Here is a 24,995-nt window from a genome sequence, read left to right as displayed (position 1 = left end):
ACAGGGGATTGAACCTAAGATTTTGGAGCCTCAGTCATGAAAGACTCTGCATAACCATTATTCTATCTCTTCTGCCCTCTATCTCCATCTTACTCTATCTCCTTTTTTGTTATTTTAGTTTTATTTATTATTGGATAGAGACAGATATAAATTGAGAGGGGATGGGGAGACAGAGATACCTACAGCCCTACTTCACCACTTATGAAGCTTTCTCCCCTGCAGGTGGGGACCAGGGACTTGAAACTGGATCCTTGTGCACTATAATGTGTGATCTTAACCAGGTGCGCCACCAACAGGCCCTATCTTGCTCTATCTCTACTGTCCTGAAGAAGGAACCAAAATTCAGAGGTAACTTTGAGTTTTTCTCCATTTTTACTCAATCTTGAAAAATGAGTGAATAAAATAAAAACATATAAAGGCTACACAGCCAACTTGAGGTAAGTTGAAAAGAGTGACACTGAAAAAAAAATACTGGTTTAGGTATGTCATGCTTTAAGGGATCCAAAAAATAATCCAAATAAGTAAGGTTCCTTCAATGAGATGACTTCTTTGTACTCTTAAAATGTTACTAGGATTACACAATTAAATACAGTTTTTAAGGGAGACACACAGTCCTAAGTCATTCAAACCTATACTCTTCAAACAGGAATATCACACCTCTCTAGAAGTATAGCTTAACAGATAGGTTTATGTCACAATTATAAGTACATTTCTGGTGGTATCTAATTTTGCACTATCCACAGTATACTCAAACCTGCTTTTGAAGATTTAACCACTATTAAGTCTCTTTTACCATCAAAGCAAATAAAGTATTCTTTTCACTCCCTCAAAAATAGAGTATGATCCTACTTACCCAGACATCACACGATGTACAACATCTGACCTATTCAGGCTGATAAGCACAGCAGCATAAAGTCATTGAAAAAGGAAGATTACCTCTGTTTGCTTTGCTGTGGGTTTATAAGAAGTTACTAATGAACTCTTAGAAATACATATTATCTGTGAGTTTTATAACAAATTGCAATTGAGTTTGAAGGCCTTGTCGCTGACCAAACAAAAAAGTCTTTTGTTCATTTGTAAGGAGTTATTGTTCATGGCACAGGTGTGGGTGACTCAACTGGGAAGAGATACTTCTTATTTTTAAAGTGTGTCTATAAAGTCCTGTTGCTAAAGTCCTCAAGAAATTACAATTTTGTGTAATGTTTAAATTTTATTTTGATTCTTGAGAGTAAAGATTTAGTTAATTAATTAATTAGTTAATTATATATTTGGGTGCTGGAGGTTCTTGCCTGTAAGATCCCATTCTTCCTGGTGAACATCTTTTCTTTTCAATTTCAGGTAGAAAGAGACGGGGACTCAGAGAGAAGGAGAGACACCATGACACTGCTCCACCACTCATGAAGCTTCCTTTGGTGGTGTGCATGATACTTCCATGTGGTGCTGGGGTATAAAATACATGGTGAGTCCTCATTCAACAGGGGGTTTATATACAGCCTGAGGATAGAGGTTTTAGACAAAAATTCACTTTTTCTGCATTATACCCCCAAAGCTAGGTATTTTAATATTTTAAAGATATTTTAATTTTAAAGATAATCCACTTTAATTTGGCTTATCTTTATGCCTAAATGCACTATTCTGGAATATGGTCAGACTTTACTGAGTTTCTTTCTTTTTTTTTACTTTTTTTTTAAAAAAAATATTTATTTCCTTTTTGTTGCCCTTGCCCTTGTTGTTTTATTGTTGTAGTTATTATTGATATTGTTGTTGTTGGATAGGACAGAGAGAAATGGAGAGGAGGGGAAGGCAGAGAGAAGGAGATCTACTTCACCTTGCGTTTTGCACCCGCTTAACCCACTGCTACTCCCCTTTATTGAGTGTCCAAGTATGGAAATCATAGTTAAGTTACCTTCGTCCCTGGTATATTTCAGGATGTGTAAGCATGTTTGAGTGTGTTCCTGGGGAGAAGAGAACAAATGAAAGTGAGGTGAAGTAAGGGCTTGTCTTGTCTGTGACCTTTCATTTGCTTTAAATCTATTTTTACTTGTTGGTAGACAAACCATACCTTTAATATACAGCAGCAATATGTTGGCTGTTAACATTGTTGCTCTAGGCAACCAGACTTCAAAATGTTTTAAATCCCAATAAGGCAATCCAGTGTGTGTGTGTGTGTGTGTGTGTGTGTGTGTGTAAAACTCATGATGACTCATTGTTTAGTAAGGTACAATCATTGTAGTTAATCTATTTCTGGTTTTTATATTACCTTTCAGGAATGAGCCTGGGAGATCTGGCTAAAATCTTCAAGTCATTTCCTGCTAACATTTGACTGTGTCTCCTTTTAGAAGGTAGGAAATGACCTTTAAAGATGACGTAGTGGGATTTAGATAAATCTTTATAGTACTTGCATTTTCCAAGTGCCAACCCCAAATTCCCAGCCTAAATCATCATACACATTACAGTGGGTGGTGGGTCATTATAATTTCAATGAACTCATGAGCTTCGTCTCTCTCTGTGTTGGGACCACCGAGGAAGCAGAAACTGTTGGGGTATAGGGAGAAAATGTCACAGAAGGTATGAATGTTGTAGTAAGTTTTAAAAACTGAAGAGGAAAAATTCCAAGTTAATACTAGCCTATCTAAGAAAATATGTTCTATTGAAACTACATTTCTCTTTTTCTAGGTTACTATTGAGAGCTAACTGATCTTGCTGACTAAACTGGGCAAATGCACAAAAGTTTGGCCCTCTGACAAGACAAGCTGAACTTTCTGTCACTTGTGCTTTGAATGTTCATTTGTTGTGTATAGATCGTTGTGGTGACAGAAAACAAAAGGTGACTTTCTTAAGACCTATGGTAGTTTTTTTTTTTTTGACCCATGGTAGTTTTCAAAGGGAAAATTACTATGCAAAAACTGACATGTACTATGATAGGATTCAGTGTGTGGCAGCATGTAAGTTATAAGATCAGGACCACTTTTCAGCTTGTAAAATGGTTAATCAAATTAAAATCATCACTTGTTTCTGTTTTATTGGTTCATTCATTGACTTTATCTCTGTGTGTGACATTTTCCCATGAGTTTGGCCTATAGAAATGACAAAAACAAACAAACAAAAAAATCATGACCTCTACCTGCCTTAAGGGAGTTTATAAATTAGCCCAAACTGAGTGGAGGATGTAAAGCACATCTAATTCTACCAGTTAGAATAAAAGCAATATGTCCTGAGAATACTTAGATGAGATCAGGCATGTTCAGGGTGGTAGGGCTGTAGACCAGAGAATAATCAAAGAAATACATAAAGTTTCCCATGCAAATCAAGCATTATATGGGAAAACTCAGTTGTTAATTTTACTCTACATATGTACATGAAAATGCTTGTATACAGATGGCTTTTCTATTATTTTTATTTGTTATCAATACTATAAGATTTTATTTGTTACTAATAGTATAAGATTGCATATAAATAGTTCTATACCACAACCATGACCAAAGTTCTGTATCCCCACCCTCCCAAAGATAGCTGCTATAGTAAATAGATGTCTTTTTAATAATCAGTTCTGGGATTCCCACACAGACATGATGGGCCTACACCTCTAACAGATCCCTCTCTCCATTGCCACTGGTCATCTCCATCAGGAACAACATAATGGACCCCTCTGTGGGCCTCTACAGGACCTTGCCCTCATTGTGGATCAACAATGTTAAGGAATGTTCCTTTCTCTGAAGGGAGGTTGGACAACATACTCTATCTACTACCCAAGGAAGATGGGTCTTGAAATTAGTGTAGCCATTCTGGAATGTTCCTAGCCATGACCACAGAATGTGAGCTCAGACCTACAGGAATGCAAAGGCTACATTGGCTCCTTTGCTGAATATGGGTCCCAGATCAAATCAGTGGGGTTTACAGTTAACAATATTTCTACACTTTCCCTATATTTGCGAGCTGCTTTTCCCTGATCCAGCTTTCTAGTCCTTTTTCCAACTGTGACACCATCTCCCCAGACAATAACTTGGGTTCACCTGCATATTAGCTGTTTTACAGGCAAAAACTAGTAAAGCCATGGGCCCCTTGGAACATACTTAAAATAGACCTACTAGCTTTACCCAAAATGGAGGGCCCCCTCAAAAAAAATCTCCATCTGCAATATTCCTGCCTTTAGGTTCATGATTAGTCAACAACTTGTTCTGCTTTATATCTTAACTCTTCAGCCACCAGGTTCCAGATGCTACCATGATGCTAGCCTAACTTCCCTGGGCAGACGACTCCACCAATGTTTCCTGGAGCCCTGCTTTCCCAGAGCCCTGTCCCATAGGGATAGAGACATGCTGCGAGTATGGGCTGACCTACCAATGCCCATGTTCAGTGGGGAAGCAATAACAGATGCCAGACCTTCCACCTTATGCACCCCACAATGATCTTGGGTCCATACTCCCAGAAAGATAAAGAATAGGAAAGCTATCAAGGAAGGGGATGGGATATGAAATTCTGGTGGTGGGAGCTGTGTGGAATTGTACCCCTCTTATCCAATGGTCTTGTCAATATTTCCATTTTATAAATAAATAAAAAAATGTTTAAAAAATCAGTTCTGGCTGGCTACAGGTGGAGTGTAGATCAAACCTGGCATCTATCATATGCAAGTCCTGAGCACTGATGCTGTGATATCTCCCCAGCCTTGTCTTAAAGATATTTGAAGGAGAGAAGTGAGACTAATTTTGCCTTTTATTTTTGCCTCCAGGGTTTTTGCTGGGGCTCAGTGCCTGCACTCGAATCCACTGCTCCTAGAGTCTATTTTCCCCTTTTTGTTGCCCTTGTTGTTTACTGTTGTTGTTATTATTGTTGTTATTGCTGTCATTTTGTTGGATAGGACAGAGAGAAATCGAGAGAGAGGGGAAGACAGAGAGGGGGAGAGAAAGATAGACATTTACAGACCTGCTTCATTGCTTGTGAAGTGACCCCCTTCCCCCGCAGGTGGGAAGCTGGGGGTTCGAACCAGGATCCTTGAGCCGATCCTTGCACTTTGCGCCATGTGCGCTTAACCAAGTGTGCTACTGCCCGGACTCCTAATTTTGGCTTTTATGGGCATGAGAGTTTTTGATGTTTAGGAGCTCCAATCTAAATCATACTTCCATATGAAACTGGAATTGAAAATATATAATCCATATTTTAAAACTATTGAACAGGTGTGTGCTCAGCTTCCCCAGAGACACACCTTACTAGGGAAAGAGAGAGGCAGACTGGGAGTATGGACCAACCAGTCAACGCCCATGTTCAGCGGGGAAGCAATTACAGAAGCCAGACCTTCTACCTTCTGCAACCCTCAACGACCCTGGGTCCATGCTCCCAGAGGGCTAGAGAATGGGAAAGCTATCATGGGAGGGGGTGGGTTATGGAGATTGGGTGGTGGGAATTGTGTGGAGTTGTACCCCTCCTACCTTATGTTTTTGTTCATTAATCCTTTCTTAAATAAAAAATTAAAAAAAAAACTATTGAACAATGAGTAATTTACTTAATCTAGAATTGCCTGTGAGTTCTTGAACATTATCGTGCATATTTAGAAATCTTTGCAAAGTGAGAAATATTTATCCACAAAATGTTTTCAAATGTAATGAAACAGTTACAATCCCTATATCATAACTAATGAGTTTTATATGACATTTTCTACATGTTTGTCTAAATGTTTATTAATATCTATTTCTTAGTTTTTGTATTTCTTATTATGGAGTCAATATTTTTTTTATTCAGCTGTTTTATTTTATCCAGAGTCTAAGCAGTAGTGGCAAATCTGGTCCCTACCTGCAGGTGAAAGCTTCACGAATAGTAAAGCAGTGCTGTAGGTGTCTCTCTGTCTCTTTTCCTCTCTATCACCCCTCTTCCCTCTCAATTTTTCTATGTTTTATAAAACAAAATAAAATAAAAACCAAAAGAATCCAAACTTAGGTCCTGGAAATTCTGCCCTCAGTGCCCAAGAAATAAAATGCACAAAACACATAGTGAGAAAGACCAATAATTAGGGTATTGCTGTTTATGATTCCAGACATCTTTGAGAGTCCCTTTCCATTCTGTAAAGTTCTTGTAGGGAACCATGCCCTCAGAGAGAGAGAGAGACATGCACTCAAGGGAAGCACCATGTATGTTGGCAATAAAGTATTTGCATATTTAGTATGTAGTAAGAAACACAAACTTAGGGCTGGTACCATTTAAAATGAACACTGAGAAAGGAAAGAAAACAAGGCTAGAGGGACATTTTTTTTCTTAAACTCTTGAGATCTTGAAGGACTGTGCCAAGTCCTTCCTGCCTTCCTGTTAATTGCTTCTTGTGATTTTCACAGTAATCCTGTGAGGTAGTTATGGTTATTCATATTTTACAGATGGAGAAATTAAAGTCCAGGGAATTTCAGCAACTTACTAAAAAGATATGTAGCTATGAAGAGACAGAGCCAGGAGTCCACATAACCTGAAGCTGAAACCCATGCTATTCACATAGTACTCATGCTCTCTCTCATCTTGTTTCCTAAAAGGGTGGGGACTGTATGAGTAGTACTCTCTAGTCACTGATTTAACAAGTGATGAATGTCATTTAATGCAGATGGCATGCAAAGGGGTGGGTAGAGGCTGGAGTTAGGAGAGCTGAAGTGACAGAATTCACTTAGTTTTTCCCTTAAGTGATTCATTAATAGGGGGGAAAAAAAGGGTTGATGAAAGTTCTGTAGTCCATATTCTTTAACAAGTGCAAGGGAATTTTTTCACTATGGAAAGTCCCAAGTGATGATCAGATTGGAGCCTTTCCATACTCTTCTTTGGTCTTTTACAGTGTTTTTTGACATGTAGTCCTGGACTTTTCCCCTCAGAGGTGCCTAGGGAAGTCACTTAAAATGCAGACTCCTGAGTCCTGGGGCTAGAATTTCTTGGGAGAAAAGTCTGGAATCTACATTTCATTTCACTTTCCCTCCCTCCTTGATTATTCTTATGTTCTCTAAAATTTTGAAACCACACTTTAGTGGTTCCAAACCAGATTCCACTGCCTTCCCTTTTTTTATTTTAATAACTTCTTAAAGTGTCATAGCTTAAACTACCAGGAATGTCTGGTATTTTGAGTTTTCCACCATTTTAAAGATGAAAAATTATGAGAGAAAAATGGGTACAGGACTATTTAATAAGTCAGTAACATTCATAAAATGAGAACTCAAAAACCAACACACACAAAAAAATGTCCCATCTTCACTGTACTGACATTGGCTCTTGAGGCCTTGGTTGAAGTCTGTTTTAAGTCTCATCCACTGAGAAGATACAAAGTCAGGAATGTACAGAGGGAAATGCTGACAAACATTTTAAAAGCAGGTATGCCTAAAAGGTTGAAATTACCTCTTAGATATTATGACATCTCCACTCTGAAGGAAGGAAGGAAACTAATAGTGAAAAAAGAAAGGAGAAAGGAAGGCTGGAGAAAAAAGGAGGGAGAAGGGACAGAAAGAAAAGAAGGGGAGAGAACAAAGACAGAGCTAAAAAAGAATGGAGGATGAAAAGAGACGTGGCCTAATGGAGGTGGATAGTTGACAGAATCATATAAAATGACTTCCGAGGTGAGATCAGGAAGCCATGGAGAATATGGGATTTGACAGAGAAAGCCAGGACCAAGCCCTCTTGCTTTTATTCATCCTTGCCTTGTTATCACTTCAGATCCCGATTGCTCAAAACTTTAGTGCTTCAGGCACTATCTACTTAGCTCTGGTAAAACCTCCCCAAATCTGGCTGCAACCCCTGTGAGGGTTGGCAGAGCTCCTTTTCGGAAGTTTGCTTCCTCTTATGGGAATCACCCACCTTTCTCTAAACAGTAGATTTAGAGTTAATGAGAAAAATGAAATACTGAGTGTGAGCACCCAAAGATAACTCCAACACTCTAGTATCAATCCAAGGGAGAGATGTGACTAAAGTCTCTCCTCTCATAAAAGACTGAAAAGCTAGCAGAGCTGCAGTCGGTTACAACAAATACAGTGAGAAGAAGTCTGAAGTTAAAGACTTTTCAGACTTGGGAGTGCAAACGGTTGTGCTTAGACAAGAAAAACATATTTCTTACCTTCTGCCAAAATAAGCCATGATGAAAGTTTAGACCCCACCACCTTTCAGTCAAGTATTTCCTGTCCTGGCCTCTCTTGTCTGCCTTACACTACTAGCTCAGAAGAAGGAGAGCTATTTTTAAAGTGCAAACAACTAGGACTAAGAACAGGAAAAGTTATTTATTACAGTCAAGCCTTTCAACTGTTCTTTGGTCCTCTGGAGATAGAGGGAGGCCTGTTTCACCTTTCTTTTTGAATCTTAAAATCCCTGGTGAGATGTTTGCAAGGTCATGGTATAGTCTATTACTTCAAGACGAGTCAGTGGAAGTAGGAAAGCTATTCACATCACTTCTTGAGAAATTCCTCCTAATGTACATACACCTTGCCTTTAAGATTAATTTATTTATTATCAGAGGGAAAGAGTGAGAGGGGTGTATGAGAAAAGACCAGAACATTACTCAGTTCTGATAAGTTCTGGTAATAAGGTGTGGGAGGGCATTGAACTTGTAGTGTCAGGGACCTCAAGCAGGTAAGCTGATACTCTTAACCGGATGAGATATCTCTCTGATCCCACATTTGCTCTTGAGAAATGTTCTGTAAAGCAGACCTTCTGTATTAAATGTGATATAAAATGCAGTTGCTATTTGAAAGAATGCATCAGTAAATCCCACCCTCATTTTTCTTTTTTTAAATTAAAAATTATCTTTACTAATTTATGGAATAGAGACATCCAGAAATCAAGAGGGAAGGGGGTGGTAGAGAGGGATAGACACCTGAAACAGTGCTTCACCACTTGCAAAGCTTTCCCCTTGTAGGTGGGGGAACGAAGGCTCGAACCTGGGTCTTTGAGCACTGTAATTTGAGTGCTTATCCAGGTGTTCCACCACCTGGTCCCTTACATTCAGACTTTGTATTAGAAATTCTTGAGGCAGGGCACATGTAGATATAATGCTGTGAGAATAAACTAGCTCTTTCTGCTATCTAACTGCATCTTTCCTTTCATAATTTAGGGTGGGTTTTTTTTTTTTTGTTGTTCTGTTGAATTAATCCATTTGTAAAACCCAAACATGTAGGTCCCACTGGAAACCCTTGGGAATTTTCCATGTGTCTACAAACAAAAAATTTATTTCATGTAATGTTTATGAGAACATCATCTTAGTGTTGGCTATTATCCCTAATAGTTCAATGGGTTTATTTTCTTTCCAGTACATATCTCCACCTGACATTAGAGTGTTTACATGTATGCTATCCCCTAATGTAAGCATCATGAGAGCTTTATTTTTTATTTATTTTTGTGTCCCAAGAATAAAAAATACACTCACAAAATTCACCTCATGGGGAGCTGGGCAGTAGCGCAGCGGGTTAAGCGCACATGGCGCAAAGCACAAGGGCCGGTGTAAAGATCCCAGTTTGAGCCCCTGGCTCCCCACCTGCATGGGAGTTGCTTCACAAGTGGTGAAGCAGGTCTGCAGGTTTCTTTCTCTCCTCATCTCTGTCTTCCCCTCCTCTCTCCATTTCTCTCTGTTGTATCCAACAATAGCAACAACAATAATAACTACAACAATAAAACAATAAGGGCAACAAAAGGGAACAAATAAATAAATAAATATTTTTAAAAAATTACTTCATGAATTTCAGTTGCTCACTTGGAATTATACAGAGAATCTCAACCATGACTTTTTTTTAAAAAACTTTTTTTTTTTTTTAGACTTGTATACTGAAAATTATGAGTCACTACTCAAAGAAATTGAAAAAGATACAAAGAAGTGGAAAGATATTCCATGTTCATGGGTTGGAAGAATTAACATCATCAAAATGAATATATTACCCAGAGCCATCTACAAATTTAATGCTATCCCCATCAAGATCCCAAGCACATTTTTTAGGAGAATAGAACAAATGCTACAAATGTTTGTCTGGAACCAGAAAAGACCTAGAATTGCCAAAACAATCTTGAGAAAAAAGAACAGAACCGGAGGCATCACACTGCCAGATCTCAAACTGTATTATAGGGCCATTGTCATCAAAACTGCTTGGTACTGGAACATGAACAGACACACTGACCAGTGGAATAGAACTGAGAGCCCAGAAATGAGGCCCCACACGTATGGACATCTAATCTTTGACAAAGGGGCCCAGACTATTATATGGGGAAAGCAGAGTCTCTTCAACAAATGGTGTTGGAAACAATGGGTTGAAACATGCAGAAGAATGAAACTGAATCATTGTATTTCACCAAATACAAAAGTAAATTCCAAGTGGATCAAGGACTTGGATGTTAGACCAGAAACTATCAGATACTTAGAGGAAAATATTGGCAGAACTTTTTTCCGCATAAATTTTAAAGACATTTTCAATGAAACGAATCCAATTACAAGGAAGACTAAGGCAAGTATAAACCTATGGGACTACATCAAATTAAAAAGCTTCTTCACAGCAAAAGAAACCACTATCCAAATCAAGAGACCCCTCACAGAATGGGAGAAGATCTTTACATGCCATACATCAGATAAGAGTTTAATAACCAACATATATAAAGAGCTTGCCAGACTCAACAACAAGACAACAAATAACCCCATCCAAAAATGGGGGGAGGACATGGACAGAATATTCACCACAGAAGAGATCCAAAAGGCCGAGAAACACATGAAAAAATGCTCCAAGTCTCTGATTGTCAGAGAAATGCAAATCAAGACAACAATGAGATATCACTTCACTCCTGTGAGAATGTCACACATCAGAAAAGGTAACAGCAGCAAATGCTGGAGAGGGTGTGGGGTCAAAGGAACCCTCCTGCACTGCTGGTGGGAATGTCAATTGGTCCAACCTCTGTGGAGAACAGTCTGGAGAACTCTCAGAAGGCTAGAAATGGACCTACCCTATGACCCTGCAATTCCCCTCCTGGGGATATATCCTAAGGAACCCAACACATCCATCCAAAAAGATCTGTGTACACATATGTTCTTGGCAGCACAATTTGTAATAGCCAAAACCTGGAAGCAACCCAGGTGTCCAACAACAGATGAGTGGCTGAGCAAGTTGTGGTATATATACACAATGGAATACTACTCAGCTGTAAAAAATGGTGACTTCACCGTTTTCAGCCGATCTTGGATGGACCTTGAAAAAATCATGTTGAGTGAAATAAGTCAGAAACAGAAGGATGAATACGGGATGATCTCACTCTCAGGTTGAAGTTGAAAAACAAGATTAGAAAAGAAAACACAAGTCGAACCTGAAATGGAATTGGAGTATTACACCAAAGTAAAAGACTCTGGGGTGGGTGGGTGGGTGGGGAGAATACAGGTCCATGAAAAATGATGAATGAAATAGTGGGGGTTGTATTGTTAAATGGGAATCTGGGGAATGTAAAAAAAAAGAAAAAAGAAGAAGTAGAAACGCAAAGCAGAAATTGACTGAGTTTGGAGTATGGCACCAAAGTAAGAAAGCAGAAGTACACTAGAGTTTGCAGTGAGTACCTCCCTAATACTTCCTCTCCACTTTTCCAAGCTTTGGGTCCATGATTGCTCAACAATTTGTTTGGCTTTGTATGTTAACTCTCTTTTCAGTCACCAGGTTCCAGGTGTCATCAGGATGCCAGCCAGACTTCCCTGGATTGAAGACCCCACCAATGTGTCCTGGAGCTCAGCTTCCCCAGAGACCCACCCTACTAAGGAAAGAGAGAGGCAGACTGGGAGTATGGACCGACCAGTCAACGCCCATGTTCAGCAGGGAAGCAATTACAGAAGCCAGACCTTCTACCTTCTGCAACCCACAATGACCCTGGGTCGATGCTCCCAGAGGGATAGAGAATGGGAAAGCTATCGGGGGAGGGGGTGGGATATGGAGATTGGGTGGTGGGCATTGTGTGGAGTTGTACCCCTCCTACCCTATGGTTTTGTTAATTAATCCTTTCTTAAATAAAAAATAATAAAAAAAGAAAAAAAAACAACAACTTTTTAAAATATATTTATTTTCCCTTTTGTTGTCCTTGTTTTTCATTGTTGTTGTAGTTATTGATGTCTTTGTTGTTGGATGGGACAGAGAGAAATGGAGAGAGGAGGAGAAGACAGAGAGGGAGAGAGAAAGATAAACACCTGCAGACCTGCTTCACCACCTGTGAAGGGACTTCCCTGCAGGTGGGGAGCTGGGGGCTTGAACCGGGATCCTTAAACCAGTCCTTGCGCTTCACACCTCTGTGCGCTTACCCCACTGTGCTACTGCCTGACTCCCTCAACCATGGCTTTTAATATAGTACCTTCCAGGACATCTTAGTAATGGCATTTTTACCCACCACTAAGGATTATTATAGGACTTACTTGAATGACAAGAGGATGTCTTCTTTCTAAGGATAAATTCATTAGTATCTAGGTGTTTTAAATGAGTCAAGTTTTAATAACTATATAGAAAAAAATTGGATAGCATGAACTGCTTCTAGTTTCTTCACTCCCCCTAATTCTGGTGGGGTCTTTTTTTTAAAGATTTTATTTATTTATTTATTTATTTATTAATAAGAAACATAGGAGCAGAGAGAAAGAGCCAGATATCACCCTGGTACATTTGCTTGTGGTGATTGAACTCAGGACCTCATGCTTGAGAGTCTGATGCTTTATACCACTGCGCCACCTCCCGGACCACCGGTGAGGTCTTTATACAGCCAGGAAAAGAGGGTCATGGTATTGGCAAAAGGAGGCTCTTTACTGTCTTACGGCACTTACACAAAATATGGTGCCTTGTACCACTCAAGGAAGAAACAGAACAGAGTGAAAACTGTTTCAGGGTAGAACTTGGGTCTGAAAGTATATTCATCAGAATGATGGAAACAATGTAATGGTCGTGTATGACCCAGGATAACATGGTAATTTACGGTGATCATAGTTCAACAATATCTGGCACATAACGTCAAATTACTTTTCTCTCAGACGAATCGCAAAATGATGCTAATCAATAATGCCTGAGGTAGTTCAGTAGTTATACTTACTTCTTGGAAATGTCAAGACTTTATTTCAGGACCATTTCTATTGCTCTAAAGGGACTGGAAAAAAAATTCAAGTAAAATGAAAATTCAGGCAGTCACTAACTCACCTTTTTACTTAAGTGAGGACCATTAGCACCTCCAACGCTTCTCTGTACTGATGGTGGCACTTGGTACACATCTTGTTCCTGAGTACCATGGCCTGTGGGTACTTGGTAAATTCCCTGATTTTGGTAGGAAGGCGGTACTTGGTAGATAGTGTCTCGAGAAGCACCCTGTGGATTTGGCATTTGATAAAGCTTCTTTTGTTCAAAAGTCTGGTGCAGACCAGAAGTAGGCTGATCCTGATTGGAGGAGGGTTCCTGCAGGGGGCCAATCAGAAGCTTCACCCGGTTTCCTGGGACAATGCCTTGCCGACCGTGCAAGGAACAGAGCCACCATCCTTCCAGTCCTCCTGTGTTCTGTTCTATAACAGTTAGGATGTCTCCCTTGCGGAAGGCAAGCTCCTCAGCACATTCTGGAACATTGTCATATAAGGCTCTAGCCATAAGATTCTAGGGAGGAAAGAAAAGAGAGAAATTGTGTTAGAATAAGTTCAGTCCCTCTAGCACCTAAAGCTTCTCTTGGGAAGCTTCTTTCTACTTCCTGGAAAGAAGAGAAGAATAAATCTTAACAAAAGCTTATAAGGAGAAAAACAGATGGTGCAGACAAAAGACAGATACATACGTATTGTGTCTGCCACCAATGACATCAGACTACATCCGTGGAAAAACTCAACACCACAAGAGTTTTTTCCTCCAGCAGTAAATGCTGTGCCAAGGAATTATGAGCAGCGCCGTTAAAGAGAAAACAATTTACTATACAAAACATTCTTTTCTTTTCTTGAATCCAACTTAAGTAGTAAAATAGCCTTAGATATTTAGATATGCTACAATAGATATTTCTCAAATTATTCCATATATTTAAGGTAAGATGAATTAAAAAGAAGGAGGGGAGGCCCGGCCTGGGTGAGGGTGGCGGTGGCCCAGGGGGCATAGCGGTCCGGGTATAAAAAAAATGAATTTAGAAAATTCCAATAGTAGGCAGGACAAATCATAATGCTACAACCAAAACCAAAACATTCATATATGCCTTGATAGGTCTTAAAAATTTTATTCTCAGTTAATTCCTGGATGTGGGAGAATCAAAAGCAAGAATTTCTTTATTTTCTGCTAAAAGAATTTCTTCATTAGAATGATTTTTTTGATAGGTGAGAGACAGAGAAGGGGGAGAAACGGAGAGAGGAAAGACACCACAGCACTTCTCTGTTGCTCATAAAGCTTCCGTTTTGTATGGTGTTCTTTTATGGTGCTTAGAGTCTTGAACCTCAGTCATTGCACATGGTAAAATATGTGCTCTACCAGTTGAGCTATCCCTGAATCTTCCAGCCTTTCTTAAAAGATTCTCAGACATAGAACATAATGTGACAGCAGCCTACATTTTCAGATTTGATGGAGAGGATCAACAAAGAATTTATGAAACTTAGATGCCATCTCTCTCTCTTTCAAATCTCTCTATTCATACTTTTTTCTGAAGACCTCTTTTCACTCTAACACTTTATTATCTATTTTTTTACTCTCACCATTCACATTGAGAGACTATGCTTTCCCCTTTCATGGGCCCAAAACACTTTCTCTCTTTGTATGAAGGCCTGTCTGGCACATTCAGTACTAAGCAGACAGCCAAAGTAGGCAGCCAGCAGATAGTGGGCAGGCAGTAAGTGCTGACATTCTTGGAAACCTTTCAAAGGCTCTGAAGATTTCATTTCTTGGCATTAGTATGGTTTCACAGCACGATGGCCACCAACCACATGCCTGCTCCTTTCCAGAACACAGAGAAGTTGGGGGATCGCTGTGAATGCACAATAGGCACTCTGAAGAATGTTCTCTCTGGCAAAACGTTTTTTTTTTTTTTTTTTTTGGTCTTTTTAAATTTCTTTATTGGGGAATTAATGTTTTACATTCGACAGTAAATACAATAGTTTGTACATGCATAACATTTCTCAGTTTTCCATATAACAATACAACCCCCACTAGGTCCTCTGTCATCCTTCTTGGACCCGTATTCTCCCCCCTAACCACCTATCCCAGAGTCTTTTACTTTGGTGCAATATGCCAATTCCAGTTCAAGTTCCACTTGTGTTTTCTCTTCTGATCTTGTTTTTCAACTTCTGCCTGAGAGTGAGATCATCCCATATTCTTCCTTCTGTTTCTAACTTATTTCACTTAACATGACTTTTTAAAGGTCCATCCACAGCTGAAAATGGTGAAGTCACCATTTTTTATAGCTGAGTAGTATTCCATTGTGCATATATACCACAACTGGTAAAATGTTTAATGTAACTGGTATCATTGGAAATTATAATGGCTGTTTGTAAGAAAAAGGATTACTGATTGCATGAAGCCTATTTGTGACCTTACATCTTCATGACATTTTTTTAGCTATCGTTGTTTGAACTTTTGCTCCTATTTCTTCTCTGGAAATGTGGATGTGATATTCTAGCCTTATAGTTTTTATTCCTTTATAACAGGCATACCTTAATCACCTCACCCTGGACTATGGCCTATAACCATAGGTCTTGTACTGTGTATTGGTTATTTTGTATGCAGTGGCTATTCTAGGGTAAGAAAGTTGCCCTCAGATCAGTAACTGGGAAGAGGTGCTACTTTTATCCTGTTAGCCAAGTTCCTTTTGGTGCAATTATTTAATAAAACTTTCTGATGTTCTTTAAGAATAAGGCTAAAGTTTGTGACATAGATGAGTGGAAAAAGAATTTAAATGGAAACCAAGATATTTCTCTTCCAAGTGAAGGTTTTATTTAGTTTTATATTTTAAGAAGCTTCATTATATTTCTGGCAATTAAGAGTTCAGATTATATGAAGCTAGAATCTTGTAGCAGTGATGGCTAAGTGGTTAAGGTGTTGGACTTGAAGCTATAATCTTAATGCGTTATATTCTACTTTGAAGAAAAAATTTAAGAATATATCATGATCCTAATGTTGTTTCTGTTTCTCTTCTTCTATCTTTTGTGTGTTTTGTACTTTAAAAGGAAAACAATGGATTATGAAAAATAAGATATGGGTCCTTTGTACCACAATTATTTAAGGAGTTTACTTAACTAGATTTATATTGGGATTATAGAGCAGGGAGAGAGAGATGACCACTCTGGCCTATGTCCCTTTTTCTGGGAGATCAGCAGTTCAACAGTTGGGTAAGTAAACCTCAACATGAAATCAGAAGTGATAATTCTACGGGAGTTGAGAGTAGATAGTTGTGGAATTATATTGACTACAAGACAAAAGAAGAGAAAAAAAAAACACAGAGAAGAAAGCAAAGTACTACAAGTCTAAACAATGTGAACAAGTTCAGTTTTCAGAGTTGGATCACTGCCATAGAATTCCATGAAGCACTGAAGTACAGCACAGGACCATGCTTGATTAGAGGCAGACTGAAATCCCTGAGAAAGTATTGTGCTGGATGTTCTTCGTCTACTGCCCAGTGACCTTCCCACCACCTGGTAAGCAGCATACTAATGCAAGTAGTTAAGCCTTGAGAGCTACTTCTCAAACTTTATTTATTGAATTTGATAGGACAGAGAAAAATTGGAAAAGAAATGGAATAGAGAGGAGAGGAGTGGAGAGAGACAGAAAGACACCTGCAGCACTACTTCACCACTAGTGAAGCTTTCCCCCTGCAGGTAGGGATTGGGGGCTTGAAGCTAGGTCCTTGCACATGGTAACATGCAAACCTAACCAGGTGTGCCGCTGCTCGGACCCTAAAAGCTACTTCTCTGGAATCCATTCAGTTTCTTGTTCTTGCTAACAGATGAGATTTGGAGCCTCCATTTTGGAAAAAGCCAGTAGTTCTATTTTAGGTATATTTCAAGGGGCCCATGACTTTATTGATTCTTGCTTGAGCCCAACAGCTAACATGCAGGTGGGGTAAAGGTATTGTCTGGAGAAAGGGTGTCAGAGTTGGAAACAGGACTAGAAAGCTGGATCAGGGAAGAGTAGTTCCCAAATATGGGAAAAGTATATAAGTACCGTGAACTATAAACCCCACATCTTTCAAACTGTGTTCAAGTCCATTATAATGCTCTGATGACGACCAATTCTTGTCATGCCTATAGAATAAATAAGTTCTTGGTATCCTTTTAGTTCAGTTTTCTTTTCTTTTTCTTTAATTTTTTTTCCAATTTCATTGGATAGGACAGAGAGAAATTGAGGGGGGGGGATAGCGAGGGGGAGAGAAAGATAGACACCTGCAGACCTGCTTCACTGCTTGTGAAGAAACCCCCCCTGTAGGTGGGGTCAGTTCAGTTTTCTATCAAGGGTTGATCTTTTCTTTTTTAAATATTTACTTATTTTCCCTTTTGTTGCTCTTGTTGTTTTATTGTTGTAGTTATTATTGTTGTTACTAATGTCATTGTAGTTGGATAGGACAGAGAGAAATGGAGAGAGGAGGGGAAGACAGAGAGGGGGAGAGAAAGATACACACCTGCAGACCTGCTTCACCACTTGTGAAGCGACTCTCCTGCAGGTGGGGAGCCGGGGGGGGGGGGGGGGGGGCTCAAACGAGGATCCTTAAGCAGGAACCTGCTGCGCTACTGCCCGACTCCCTCAAGGGTTGATCTTATTGTAATCATGCAATCAACCTCTCTCCCTCCACCACATTCCTGATATTTCTCTTGCTTATGAGTTCAGAATTCTCTCTTTTATTATACATATATATTATTTATTGAATAGATACAGAGAGAAAAATGAGAGAGAAGGAAGAGAGAGAAGGGGAGAGAAAAAAAGAGACACCTATAGCACTGCTTCACCACTTGTGAAGCGTTCCTCATACAGGTGGAGACTGGGTGCTTAAGCCTGGGTCCTTGCACATTATAATGTGTGCTCTGCCAGTTGTGCCACTACCTGGCCTTTATAATTATCTCTTAAAGAAGTGTTGTTTTTTTTCTGGGGCCGGGTGGTGGCGCACCTGTTTGAGTGCACATGTTACGGTGCGCAAGGACCTGGGTTTAAGCCTCCGTCCCCACCTGCAGGGGAGAAGCTTCACTAGTGGTGAAGCAGTGTTGCAGATAGCAGTCTTGCTGTCTCTCTCCCTCTCTATCACCCCCTTCCCTCTCAATTTCTGGCTGTCTCTATTCAATAAATAAATAAAGACATTTAAAAAAAAAGAAATGTTTTTCTGAATTAATGAGTTATGATCACTGTTTCTTTATTATTATTTGCCTACAGTTACATGCACTTATATTTGTATTGACAGATCAAATTGTTTAGTCTATTGACATTGCAGTGACCTCTGATGTTGAAAAAGTGGATGGATAGGGACAACAGCTTAACTAATGTCAACATAAGCAGGCAGTCAAAGGGCAAGAACGATAAATACCAGACTTTGTGAAAGGACCTGTTTAACATTTGCTAATGGTCCCAACAACACACCTTGAAAACATGGTGTAAATTAAGCATTGAACTGGGCAAGATTTGAGATGTTTTTTGCACTTGTGGTTGGTCCTGAAGCCTTCTCTAGCAAGGACAGTCAGGGAACCTTGCCTAAGAGAAAAGGCCCTTCCTGTATTCCAAACAGAAAGCTTCAAAGGAATCTTCATTTCTGTATTCTGCTTATTAATCAGTCTGCTTCTCAGATCTCTGCCTTAAAAAAAAGGTGTGTGTGTGTGTGTGTGTGTGAGAGAGAGAGAGAGAGAGAGAGAGAGAGAACAGAAGCATGCACCATGCACATGTGCCAGTTCAGAACATTACTCAAGTCTGGTATAAATGGTATGCCAAGAATCTGAACCTCCATTTTATGTGGTTCATAGTCCTCTCTCCATTCTTTACAACTAACTGAACTGTAAACTTACATTGTTGATATTTTGACTCCTCCCAACAAAAACATGGTAATTATATACAATTGAGTTGAGTCATGGGATCATAAAGTGGAAACTATTTACATAAAGATGACATCATGCCTGAGTTCCACACTGAATATCACACCTATAGACACTAAAAAAAAATCTATTGGTTATATTCAAGAGACCTTCTATAGATCAATATTAATGATGATATTTCTGCAAATATGGAAAAATCCTACTAGATCCATCATAAAGTAGAGAAAGAGCTTGGCTTTGAAAATACTTGATATATCTAGACAAAAGTCCAGTAAGACAAAAAAAAATCAATTTCAGCAAATATAAACTATACTATTCAAAAGCATACATGAAACTTATTAAAAGGTAAGTCCCCATGAGTTAATGCTTATGTTTAGGTGATGCTAAAGGAAGCTTCTTCTGTGCATAAGTGTGATTCCTTGGGCAATTCACAAGGTTCCAATTTTTTTAGAGAAATCCAGGATTGACGGTTCATTTATTCAAGGTCTACTCCACCCCCCACCTTTTCATCCCCCACTTGTCTCCAGGAATGGTCACCCCAGAAGTAAATCAAAGAGAGGTAAGAGAGCTATGGAAGCCTATATCCAGTTAGATGTTAGCTTCCAGAGATTGGCAGTGAGAATCAGTCAGTGCAGAACTTGGCAAAGCACCAACATCATTGGTGAACAGAACTTGAAAGATGGAGGCACTATAAGCAAGTATGGTAAAACTCTTTCACTTTACAAATGAAAAGGTGAGATTAAAGATGAAGGACAACTACAGAATGGTTTCAATCATATGAGGAACATAAACAATTGAAGACACAAGTGAAAAAAAAACTGTCAACCAATTTTCAAGACTGTGGGAGAACTATAGTGATCATCTATAGGTGTGGGAATGGGGACATAGACCTTTGGTGATGGGACTGGTGAAATAAAAAATAATAAATGAATAAATAAAGAGAAGTAAAACAAGAGTGAGATTAATGAAATTACTGATAGGTCAGTCACCTGGCAAGAAGGTCACAGAGCTTGGACAAGAATTCCTGTCTCTGGTTTCTCAACTAGGAGAGTATTAAGTAAAATCAAATGCATACATTACCAAGCCTAGGGCTCTAAACATGACTGGAACATAGATCCTATTTGAGAGCTTAATTGTAGCAACCCATAGTATTGATTCTCCACCCTAAACATTTTTGAATTCGCTTAGGCTTCCAAGATTCTACTTCCAGGTTCTCCTTCTTGCTCTCAAATCACTTATCTTCCTTCTCCTTCACAGTCCACAAATATACATATACATGTATAAAATACACATACATGAAATGCTTGCTAATTTAGCTATCAAGCTCAGACAGAAAGTACTAAAGTCATGGGCCCCATGGATCATACCTAAAATAGACTTCTCACCTGAAGACCCCTAATTTCATCTGCTCTATTCCTACCTTTGTGTTCCTGTTTACTAAGCAATTTGTTCTGCTTTATATCTTACTACCTTTCAGTCACCAAGTTGCAGACGCTACTATGACTCCATTTTGACTTCCCTGGAAAGATGAGTTTACCAATGTGTCCTGGAGTCTCACCTCTCCAAAGGCCTACCCCACTAGGTAAAGATAGAAACAGGCTGGGGAACAAATTTATCTGCCACCATGTCCACTGGAGAAGCAATTACAGAAGTCAGAACTTCAACTTTCTGCACCCCAAAAAGAATTTTGGTCCATACTCTCAGAAGGATAAAGAAATAGGGGAGTATCATGGCCTGGGAAGTGGCACAGTGGATGGATGGAGCACTGGATTCTCAGGCATGAGGTCTTGAGTTCAATCCCCAGCAGCACATGTGCCAGATTGATGTCTGGTTCTTTCTCTCTCTCTCTCTCTCCTTGTATCTTTCTCATTAAAAATAAATAAATAAATAAATAAATAAATAAATAAATAAATAAATATAGAATAGGGAAGTTTCCAATGCAGGGGATGGGACACAACCCTGGTTTTGGGAACTGTATAGAAGTATACACATTATTTTACAATCTTGAAAATAAGTATTAGATCACTATTGAAAAATTTTAAAAATGGGTGTCGGGTGGTAGGGCAGTGGGTTAAGCACACGTGGCATGAAGTGCAAGGGTCAGTGTAAGGATCCTGGTTCCAGCCTCCGGCTCCCCACCTGCAAGGAGTCACTTCACGGGTGGTGAAGCAGGTCTGCAGTTGTGTCTTTCTTTCCCCCTCTCTGTCTTACCCTCCTCTCTCCATTTCTCTCTGTCCTATCTAACAGTGACAACATCAATATAAACAATAAGTACGACAACAACAATAAAAAAACAAGGGCAACAAAAGGGAAAATAAATGAATATAAGAAAATAAAAATAAATTAAAAATGTTTGCTAATTCGACTGCTTTCCTAGTTCTCTCCAGAGGGTGAAATTGTGTTTTAAAGAAGTCAGCAAGAAATGGGATACTACTCTACAATTAAAAAGCTGATATATCTTTTAGGACAAAATGGATGGAACTGGAGATGAATATGTTTAGTGAAGTAAGTAAAGAGGTAAAAGACAACTACCCGATGTTTTCACTTCTACGTGGTACATAGAGAACTGAAACAAAGATGTCACAACTGGTCTCCAGGATTTTGTGAGAACTATGATGGTTTTTGTTGGGAGAAGGGCATAGAATTTTGGTGATGGGTTCAGTGTGAAACTCTACTCCTATAATCGTAAAATCTTGTAAGCCATTATGAAATCGCTAATACAATATATTCAATTAAAAAAAAGAAGTCAACGTGATGTCTGGCTACAATTTTCAGACAGGCATGGGAAACAAAATTAGAAAGGCAACTGGTGTGTTCAAGTCATGCAATTCTCAGTCAGAGAACATAGGACACAGCAGGCAGGAAAGAGTCAGCCCCTCCCTTTTAAAACAGGATAATGACATAGACGGGGAGCCTGAACTTAGTGTGCGTAACCACTGAGCAAACAGGAAGGTTGTGAGGGACTGACCATCCCAGCTGGGCTAAATACAAACGTCTTTGGAAGAGCTTTTTCTTATTTTTCACTGTGGTAACCTACATCTGACAGCAGGTGACTGAACACCATTCATACCTTGCCAGAACATTTGAGTTCTGCTGTTCCCAAGCTATGCTGGCTAATAGGAAGAAAGTATGGTGCAGCTAACCAGAACAGCAGGTACAGAAAACTTTAGGTCACTTGACAGCTCCCACACTGCCCTCCCTTGACTCTTCCCTACCTTTTTTTTTCTTTTTCCCATCGCCATCAAAATGTCAAGGAAGCTTATTAATGCCACTAACAGAGAAATGTTCTGCTATAAATACAGAGAGGTGTGACTTGCAGTTCTCATGACCTTTCATGCTGTTCTTTGACAGTGACTGGTATGTTGGTCCACTAGGTCTGATAGCGTCATCAGTGGTCCAGCTTCCTCTCACTGTTTTTACTTCATTCTATATTTATCATGCAGGAGCTCTTACCAAGGCTTCAGGGTCACTGTACTCTCAGTAACATACTTCTCCAACCCTCCAACTTGAGTCATGGATTTTTTTAGCAGGCAGCATGTGGAAACACACACAGTCATAGAATCACACACACATAGTGGACAAAGCCTGACAAACAGATACAGTAAAGAAGGAAACTGCTCTTGTCAAGAAACTAAGAACTAAAGGAAATGACTGAAGTATGAACATCACAGAGGCTAGTCTCAGGACATATGGGTAGGACAAAGAAAGGTTTGTATGCTTTCTTGTCTGATAATAAAAGTCAGTTGTAGTCTGAGAGCCCACAGAAGACTTGGTTTTCACTCATCACCATCTTGGGGGAAGGGTATGTAGGATTTCTCAAAATAAAGAACAATTATAGTTAGAAAGAATGGATATATAGCTGCATTGTTCATAATAGCCAAAGTAACCTAAATGTCCATTGACAGATGTCTGGATAAAGAAGCTTTGGGATATATACTGAATTTACAAAGAGTTGAGTATTTCCAATTCAAGGTAAAAATCAGGCTTTATAACTGTTGTTTGAAAGTTTGATAGTATAAGTTAAATTACAAACATGTCCATATTTAAACAAAAAAAGTCCGATCCTGTATAGACTGCAAAATAGCTTTCAAGTTCAGGAATTAAAGATAAGGTGCATAAGATTCAACCTTTTCTCAGTGATACATGTGGATTGTGATCTATCACATTTAATTTTGGGATCGGAAGTAGCCACAGGAAAGCAGTAGCAGGGTCCTGCAAGCTTCTGACTCCTGATAAGGAGTGCCGAACATGTGCCAAATTTTAGTCAACAAATTACATTTTTTAGAAGTGTTCCTAAGCTCTTGTGCTGATTACAAAGCTTACAATGTGTGGCCTGAACATTCTCTGAATGAATCTTTATGTCACTTCCTATGCCCCAAACACTCACATTTTCACAGATTTTTCAAGCTTTGTGAAATTCAGTAATAGCACTTTTCTTCAATTCTTTCTCTCTCTCCCTCTCCCTCCCTCTCCATCTCTCTCTCTCTCTTTTTTTTCCGTCCAGTATTTCTGTATGAGAGGTGGCTTAAGAAATGTGATGGTGGGGAGTCCGGCGGTAGCACAGCGGGTTAAGCACACGTGGCGCAAAGCACAAGGACCGGAAGATCCCGGTTCAAGCCCCTGGCTCCCCACCTGCAGGAGAGTCACTTCACAGGCGGTGAAGCCGGTCTGCAGGTGTCTATCTTTCTCTCCTCCTCTCTGTCTTCCCATCCCCTCTCCATTTCTCTCTGTCCTATCCAACAACGACAACAACAATAATAACCACAACAAGGGCAACAAAAGGGAATAAATAAATAATGAAAAAAAAAAAAAGGAAACCTGATGGTAGACACTTGCTTCCCAAAGGTACTCTGACATGCCGCAGCTCTCACATGACCCTATTATAAAGCTACCAGGTTTAGGAACCTTAATATCTCTTCCACAGTAACCTATCCATGCTTGAAATCATTCCTTACCCAGCATTAGTTTGGTAGTGACACTACTTTTTAAAATTTTATTATATTGGTAATTTAGTATTGATTTACAAAATTATGAGATAACGGGAGTATAATTCCGCACCACTCCTACCACCAGAGTTATGTACTCCCATTCCTTCGCCTGGAAGCTACAGTAGTTCTTCCAAGGTTGCTGATATGGGTTGACAATTATTTCTATGACTATCTGTCCATATTTGTATATATTTGCCCATTTTTCTGTGGTCCTACCTTCTCTTTCTTTTTTTAAAAAAGTTTTTATTTACTCATGAGAAAGATAGGTGGAGAGAGAAAGAACCAGATATCAGCCTGGCACATGTGCTACTGGGGATTGAATTCAGAATGTCATGGTTGAAAATCCAATGCTTTATTCACTGTGCCACCTCTTAGACCACCCTTCTCTTACTTATTTTAAGTCACACCTACACTTATTATGACTTCCAAGCGTTCTTTCCCCCTCTTCTTTTTCTGGATCCTGATAAAGTTGGAGCCCTCTGTTCATCTTCCCCCATCATTTCTCCCCTTTGGGAATATGGATCAAAATTCTTGGGGGGGGGGGAGCATGTAGAAGGTGGGAGTTCTGGCTTCTGTAATTGCTTCTCTGCTGGACATGGGCATTGGCAGGTAAAGCCATACCCCCAGCCTTTTTCTATCTTTCCCTAGTTGGGTAGGGCTCTGGAGAGGTGAGATTCCAGGACATCTTGATGAGGTCATCTGCCCAGAGAAGTCACGATGGAATCATGATAGCATCCGCCACTTGGCTTAAAGGCAGTAAAATATAAAGCAGGACAAAATGATTAATGAACCTGAACCAAAAAGTAAAAATGGAGCAGATGAGAATTGGGAACTTAAGGTGGAAAGAAGCTAAAAAGTCTATTTCAGTTATGTTTCTAGGGCCCCATGACTTTTGTACTTTTTTGCTTGGGTTTGATAGCTAACATGGAGATGAACAAAAATGTTGTCTGGGACGATGGCGTCAGAGTTGAGAATAGAACTAGAAAGCTAGATTAGGGCACCAAACTTGATGAAAATCTATGAATAAAATTAAATGTTGGGAGTCAGGCGGTGGC

General features: G+C 39.4%; 1 protein-coding gene and 1 long non-coding RNA gene across 4 annotated transcripts in view; one reads left to right on the top strand and one right to left on the bottom strand.

The window, feature by feature from the left end:
• The window catches only part of NEDD9 (neural precursor cell expressed, developmentally down-regulated 9), a 230,497-nt gene that overhangs the window by 19,375 nt on the left and 186,127 nt on the right, over nt 1-24,995 (bottom strand). For both annotated transcript variants that reach the window (XM_060189366.1, XM_007539253.3), the window contains one exon: nt 13,134-13,577. In XM_060189366.1, the coding sequence (XP_060045349.1) occupies nt 13,134-13,577 (444 nt within the window). The remainder of the gene's footprint in view (nt 1-13,133; nt 13,578-24,995) is intronic.
• On the top strand, nt 10-23,403 carry LOC132538062 (uncharacterized). 2 transcript variants are annotated; one of them, XR_009549474.1, is made up of 4 exons: nt 10-348; nt 1,339-1,459; nt 2,268-2,342; nt 21,330-23,403. It is a non-coding gene; the product is annotated as an uncharacterized LOC132538062 (long non-coding RNA). The 2 variants fall into 2 exon arrangements; XR_009549475.1 differs by lacking the exon at nt 21,330-23,403 and having other exon boundaries at nt 2,268-4,925.

The sequence above is a fragment of the Erinaceus europaeus genome, chromosome 4 (genome assembly GCF_950295315.1).
Source record: "Erinaceus europaeus chromosome 4, mEriEur2.1, whole genome shotgun sequence".
Lineage (NCBI taxonomy): Eukaryota > Metazoa > Chordata > Mammalia > Eulipotyphla > Erinaceidae > Erinaceus > Erinaceus europaeus.
The sequence above is the reverse complement of the archived record's forward strand: the minus strand, read 5'-3'. Positions and strand labels throughout refer to the sequence as shown.